Source organism: Pinus tabuliformis, chromosome 5_2 (assembly GCF_031772625.1).
Source record: "Pinus tabuliformis cultivar Carrire ecotype Pingquan chromosome 5_2, CPIR1, whole genome shotgun sequence".
Classification (NCBI taxonomy): domain Eukaryota; kingdom Viridiplantae; phylum Streptophyta; class Pinopsida; order Pinales; family Pinaceae; genus Pinus; species Pinus tabuliformis.
In genome coordinates, this window is record NC_142306.1 from 1,036,463,566 (window position 1) to 1,036,470,655 (window position 7,090).

A 7,090-nucleotide genomic window follows, 5' to 3' on the forward strand; every position below is an offset into this window, starting at 1 on the left:
CTTCTGATTGGCCACTTCTCTACAAAAGCGACCCAGAATTCGGCCACACATACCAGACACTCTTGGAGGGTCGGCAGGTTGCAGATTTTCACCTCCAGGATGCCCTATTATGCCACCTCGGTCACCTTTGTGTTCCTGCAAGCGAGCGTGCCAAGATGATTTGGGAAGCACACTACAGTCGGGCTGATGGGCATTTTGGGGTCGAGAAAACAGTGGCAGTACTGCAAAACTATTTCTATTGGCCGAATCTTCGACAGGATGTTGGGAAGTACATCCGATCATGTACTGCCTGTGCCATTGCCAAACCGACCATTAAGAAGCAAGGCCTCTATACCCCGTTGCCTACCCCTAGTCGACCTTGGGAATCCATCTCCATGGATTACATGTCAGGCCTTCCTTCCACTAACCATGGAAATGACTGTGTTTTTGTGGTCGTCGACAGGTTCTCAAAGATGGCCATTATGATGGCCTGCAAGAAGAATATCACAGCAGAAGCCACTGCTAAACTCTTCTTTGAACGAGTGTGGGTGCACTTTGGGATCCCACAGTCTATCATCTCAGATCGGGACAGTCGGTTTCTCAGCACATTTTGGTCCAGTCTCTGGTCAATGCTGGACACCAAACTCACGAAGTCCACAGCCTTCCATCCTCAAACTGATGGCCAGACAGAGGTTGTCAACAGGATGATTGTGCACATTCTGCGCATGTATAACTCAAAGCATCCACGCACATGGGACGAGAGCCTCCCCTATGTTCAGCACAGCTACAACCGAGCTCTTCACAGCTCCACTGGCCATAGCCCTTTTCAGGTGGGTTTAGGATTCCAGCCACTATGCCCCATTGATGTGGCCATGCCACTTGCAGCTACTCACATGAATTCAGCTCATGTCCAGTCCGAAACAGATAAGGCCACCAGCTTCATTGAGCGCATCCAACATATTCGCCAGCAGGTCCATGACATTCTTGAGAAATCAAATGCCAAGTACAAGCAGCGACATGATCAACACCGGGTGCCACACAAGTTTCAGGTGGGCGACAAAGTCTGGTTGCATTTGCAAAAGGAACGCCTTACTGGAGCCTATCGGAAATTGAGACCACTTCGATATGGTCCTTACACCATTACTAAGGCTATGGGAGACAATGCATTTGAGCTCAGCATTCCCCCATTCCTTGGCCTGCACCCAGTGTTCAATGTGGACCGCCTTCGGCCATACTTTCCACCATTGCTAGACACATCCGACATTGCAGAACAGCTCAAACCCACAGAATTAAATCCAGATTGCATGGAACAAGCTGCAACTGATCGGATCATGGACACACAGATCAAGAACACTCGCCAACAGCATATCCAACTGTATCGAGTTGTCAAAGCAGGCCAACTCCTTCAGCAGGGCAAGTGGCTCACCAGGGAACAAGTTCAGCAGAGGTTTCCTCATCTCATGGAGGAGCTCAACGCAATGGGGACCATTGCTTCCTAAGGGGGGAGGAATGATCCAGGTGGATATTGGTGGCCACCTGCCAGGTCCACCTGGACCCCCACCATTGTCTTTCTCAGCATTTTCAGTTTCCTTAATTGTAGCACAGTTTACTATTTTTAGCAGTTTTTCGGGTCCTGAACTTCCGGAGCCGTTTTGAGGCCCTAAACGACGTTTTTTTGGAATTCTGGGGCGACCGAGCCTTATGTTGCCTCCCAAAGTGGTAGTACTCGGATAGATCTTTCTAACGAGCTATCGTACGCGTCAAACGGAGATCGTATGCCAAAGTTACGACCCCGGGAAATTGATGTACCAATTTACCCAAACGGGGCCCACAATTTGGCGTTTCATCTTCTAGGGTTAGGTTTCGGTATGTGAAGGGTTTTCCATTGTTTCTCAACAATAAATAGGCTTTCGAGCCTCATTGTAATACAGTTCAGAATAGTTCAGAGGCATGTAGCCATCACATCTCTTCTCAGAGATAAGCTACCATCGCCCTAGCTAGTTTATTGCCATTTCTGTTTGTAAGCATATGTCAGTATTTTCCATTAATGAAATGAAGTATTATTTCCGCTGCATCTTTGTGTATATGGTTATCTCTGTAATTTGTTGCGTTCCTGCTTAAATCTGGATCAGACAACAACTGATCTAACACAATTAATCTTTCAAAACACAAAAAGAAAATTCTAGATCAAATCATTAGTCTATAATTAACATTCACAAACATTAATAACCATTATCACGATAATAACCAATAGTTTGTGATAAGGTATTTGTTGCAAGGATGTACGAGTCAACTCATTGAAGGTCTGAGGGTGCGTTATATTTGATGCTCTCTCCTATAAGTTGTGTGTGCTCGGTGTTTTCTTATCAAAACTGTGAGAGGACTGCATATGTAACAGTTTCGTAGCTTGCAGGAGGTGTACTGCTTCATGCAAGGTTTGTTTTAATAATTCATATTGAACTTTTTACTTCAAGCTTTCTTTTTCTAATACATGTCTCACAGCTCCATCTGTGATTGTTTTTATGGTTTTCTGTCAAGAGAGTTGGGCCTTACATGTAATTTTAAGCTACAGAAACTGCACATAACCTCTCAGCTGTGCATCAAGATGTACTTAATCACTACCCTTCATGGGTTTGCTTCAGAGTCTGAGAATCTATATGGGTTCGGCCCTTAGTTTCGTAGCAACTTTTGTACATGACGGCCAATGCCTTTCAAATAAAACTAGAGGTGCAGAAGGTGAGAAAAGCCTAATGGATCTTGTAGGTGTTTGCAAAGACACCAGGCTTGCTTTTGAGGATCAGAGTTTTTATCATTAATGAAAGCTCTTATGCCAGTGGATATGTGCTCAATGAACATGGAAGCAAGAAAACAAGATCACATATCTAGAAGGATCGGAAATTGTATGCTCAATGAAAGATCTGATACCAAGTGGTCTGTAAGCTTTGATGGCAGTTGATGTGTGCTAAATGAACACAGAAGCAACAAAACAAGATTAAATACCCACAAGAGACAAAAGCAAGGAAGCACGCACATAATTTTTCTCGTCTCTCGTGTGTGTTTGCTTCTGCATGTTTTAATATATGAGCATACATCACTTACAGATGGAAAGCCCACAAGAAATGTATAGCTCTTGAATTGAAGGTTCAAGCTTTTGGCAGCTGACTTCCTGCTATTAATGGTTTTTGATAACCATAGTTTGATTTTGTTTTGGGAAGTTTTTGCTGGTCTCTGAGTCCTGTATTTAAGGTTTTGGTGTTAACATTTGGCTTCATGGTTTATGGTTTTTACCAAGTTTATTCGTATATGATAAAAATTTGGTTGCCAAAGCCTTAGCTGTTGAAGTTACATAAAACCTTGATTTATTCAGACCATTAGCATCCTACTCTCTCGTGGCTTTTTTTTCACCCAATATTTGCTTCATGAATATCTTCAACTTTGGAGCAACATGGTTAGGACTTTGGTTTCTGACACAGCTTATCTTATTTGTTTTATTGCAGAACAGAGGTTTGAATTGTAGCCGGATGAAGAGAGGGTCTACAGTCTGACTCGAGCTCCGCTTAGGCAGGTAAGGCCTTGGTCCCGAGCGCTGCTCAGGCAAGGTCTTGTCTCGGTGTCCAGTATTGAATTCTGCTGATTATTGCTTCAGCCATGGCAACTTATTTGCCAACTGCCTATCAGAATGGGACTACATCTCCTGATTGGCTTAACAAAGGAGACAATGCATGGCAAATGGTATCGGCCACGTTTGTGGGTATGCAGAGCATGCCGGGCCTAGTCATCCTATATGGCAGCATAGTAAAAAAGAAGTGGGCTGTAAATTCTGCTTTCATGGCACTCTATGCATTTTCTGCTGTTATGATCTGCTGGGTTACATGGGCATATAAAATGGCATTTGGGCATAAATTGCTTCCTTTATGGGGCAAGGCAGGTCCAGCACTAGGCCAAAAGTACCTCATCGGAGATGCCGACCTTCCTGCATCACAGCACAACCACCATAATGGCACCGTGGAGACCGCTATGCTTGCACCTTTATTTCCTATGGCTACCATGGTGTTTTTCCAGTTTTCTTTTGCAGCAGTAACATTGATTTTATTGGCTGGTTCGGTGCTAGGAAGAATGAATATCAAGGCCTGGATGGCATTTGTGCCATTATGGCTCACCTTCTCATATACAGTAGGAGCTTTCAGCTTATGGGGAGGAGGATTCCTTTTCCAGTGGGGTGTGATTGACTATTCAGGTGGTTATGTCATCCACGTCTCTTCAGGCATTTCAGGTTTCACTGCAGCTTATTGGGTATGTTTAATTTCATATTAATTGAACTCGCTCATTCAACATATGATATGCATTGCTAGATCAGTGTTTCAAGACATGTGGCTACTTCCCTGCCAGCAATGTGTGATTCAAATCCCTAGGTTAAGCACATTAATCTATGTCAATGTTAATGGGTTTACAAAGAATGCCATCCATGATTATGGGGAAGCATTTCTAGGTTCGACTCCTAGGTTTTCCTTGAGAATAATATAATGTATTTTGCTTTCTGTGGAAGGGGTTTACAGTATATATATATTTCTACTTCTCCAGGTTGGACCTCGGTTAACAAAGGATCGCGAAAGATTTCCTCCAAATAACGTCCTGCTAATGCTGGCTGGAGCAGGTCTTTTATGGATGGGGTGGTCTGGATTTAATGGAGGGGATCCTTACTCTGCCAACATTGATTCATCAATGGCAGTATTAAATACCAACATTTGTGCAGCCACCAGTCTCCTGGTATGGACTTGCTTGGATGTCATATTTTTCGGAAAACCCTCTGTCATTGGAGCTGTCCAGGGAATGATAACAGGACTTGTCTGCATTACTCCTGCTGCAGGTACTGTTTTAATGCATATCTTTTTTAATTAATACCAATAATTCATTCACTATGAAAATAAAATCGAATGCCTAAAGAGTTCACAATTAAATTGTAGGAAGGGGTTTATCACAGCTTTAAGGAATCCCAAAAAAATGTCCATTTTCACCTCCATTCAATATTGCTTTATATTGAGGCATTTGCAAGTTACCCAAGAAGATGTCTTGATCTCCATTGTCTATGTTCCTTGTGCTTCAGGTGTTGTGCAAGGATGGGCGGCAATTGCAATGGGTGTGTTGTCTGGAATTATCCCGTGGTTTACAATGATGGTTTTGCATAAGAGATCAACCTTATTACAGAAGGTTGATGACACGCTCGGTGTATTCCATACTCATGCTGTTGCGGGAGTATTGGGTGGCGCACTAACTGGTCTTTTCGCAGAGCCTGCTCTATGTTCACTCTTCTTACCAGTCACAAATTCGAAGGGAGCCTTCTATAGAGGTCCGGGTGGGGTGCAGTTCCTTAAGCAGCTGGCTGGAGCATGTTTTATAATAGGTTGGAATGTTGTAGCTACAAGCATAATCTTGTTGGTGATAAGCTTGGTGATCCCCTTAAGGATGACAGATGAGCAACTTCTGATTGGAGATGATGCAATTCATGGTGAGGAAGCTTATGCTCTGTGGGGAGATGGGGAGAAATATGACAACACAAAGCATGGATGGTATGATGATACAACTCCTGGAGATGGCAGAGGACAGGGTGCCAGAGGAGTAACAATTGAATTATGAGAAAGTTTGGTATCTATTAGAGACCACATTCTATTCTGTTGATTGCTGTATTTTGTTGGAGGGGTTGTAACTCTTGTATTATTTGGTGTATTTTGCTGTAGGGATTGTAACTCTTGTATTATTCTTGTATTATTTGGTGTACTGTAATTTGTTTCGTAGTGTAATGTATTTAGTTCTTGTTTTTATTTTTATTTTTATAAGTTCTCTTTAGTTAGTCTCAAATTTTCTAGTTATATCTCTTTTAAGGTTGTTAATATGAGTACTCTTAAATTTCTTAGGAAATACTATTAATAGGTTCTTCAAAAGCCTCCATACATTTTTTATTTTTACAATATGTTGGCATTATCTTCCCATATTGTTTATTTTTAAACAAAATAATTTTATTCTATGAGTGGTCTGACTAATAAGCCACTGACAAACATCAAGACCAATGCTCATGACCTCCATAACTAAACTATTTAGGAGATTAACACAAATCACCTTAAGATGACTAATTTGTAAAATTCACTATATAAAGAAAGCTAAAAATAAACATGATTTTTTTTAATATACCATAATCTTTAGTGATATAAGATCAATGTAATCATTGTCATAACTTAATTACCATTAGTTACTTACAAAAATCATAATAACTTTGGTATTTTCATTTATTTATTTTTACCCTTACCCTTTGATATTATTTTCAAGATAGCACCATTATTTTTTCAATGAAGTCATTTTCACCATTTTCAAATATAAAAAAGAAACTATAAAAAATATTTAATTACATTCCCTTTAATTGTATATAAATTTTATTAGTTTCATAAAACTTTAAACATCACCCTATTTTAAATTTATTTAAATATATATAAACAAGGGAAATAAAACAATATTTACAATACAAACAACAAAAACATATTTTGCTTTAATATTTTTTAAGTGGAACATAAACAAAACAAAAAAATTTACAATACAAACTATAAAATTATTCTTCTCTATTATTTTTTTAATTGGAATGAAAATTTTTGGACAATCAGTAATTCGTTGTCATTAGTACACCAAAAAGTGGAACATAAACAAAAACAAAAAAAAATTACAATACAAACTAAAAATTATTCTTCTCTATTATTTTTTATTTGGAATGAGAATTTTTGGACAATCAGTCATTCATTGTCATTACTACACCAAATACAATTATTTCATAAATGTTAGAAACTAACCAGTTACAATATCTCTTCAAACACTTGAACCTTTTCTAGAGAATCAATAACTTTGAAAAATCTATTGCAACTACTACAAATACAACTATTTCATAAATATTACAAACGGGCTAGTTACAACATGTCACCAAACACTTAAACCCACACAACCATGGAAACAAATTGTTCACCAAACCACTAAAGCTATGATCCTTTAACTCTTCTGCATTATTAATAACTCCAAAAATATTGTTAAGTGGGTGTAGCTAGGGTGGTAGGGAGGAGTTGTTATTATCCTC

The 7,090-nt window shown here is 39.7% G+C and overlaps 1 protein-coding gene across 2 annotated transcripts; it reads left to right on the plus strand.

Moving 5' to 3' along the window:
• The first annotated feature begins 2,266 nt into the window (after positions 1-2,266).
• Positions 2,267-5,774, plus strand: LOC149162771 (ammonium transporter 3 member 1-like). Of its 2 annotated transcripts, none has more exons than XM_089437379.1 (4): positions 2,267-2,414; positions 3,477-4,272; positions 4,561-4,846; positions 5,084-5,774. In XM_089437379.1, the coding sequence occupies exons 2-4, from the start codon at positions 3,628-3,630 to the stop codon at positions 5,611-5,613; spliced, it is 1,461 nt and encodes a 486-aa protein (XP_089293505.1). In that variant the 5' UTR covers positions 2,267-2,414; positions 3,477-3,627; the 3' UTR covers positions 5,614-5,774. The 2 variants fall into 2 exon arrangements, with proteins under 2 accessions (XP_089293505.1, XP_089293506.1); XM_089437380.1 differs by lacking the exon at positions 2,267-2,414 and adding an exon at positions 2,458-3,100.
• Positions 5,775-7,090: the final 1,316 nt, after the last annotated feature.

What these genes read in the sequence shown, in the direction of transcription:
- LOC149162771 (XM_089437379.1), top strand. Translation starts at nt 3,628, where the DNA reads ATGGCAACTTATTTGCCAACTGCCTATCAGAATGGGACTACATCTCCT. An exon ending in GTTTCACTGCAGCTTATTGG is followed by an intron (nt 4,273 to 4,560) that starts GTATGTTTAATT and finishes CTACTTCTCCAG; the next exon opens with GTTGGACCTCGGTTAACAAA. An exon ending in CTGCATTACTCCTGCTGCAG is followed by an intron (nt 4,847 to 5,083) that starts GTACTGTTTTAA and finishes CTTGTGCTTCAG; the next exon opens with GTGTTGTGCAAGGATGGGCG.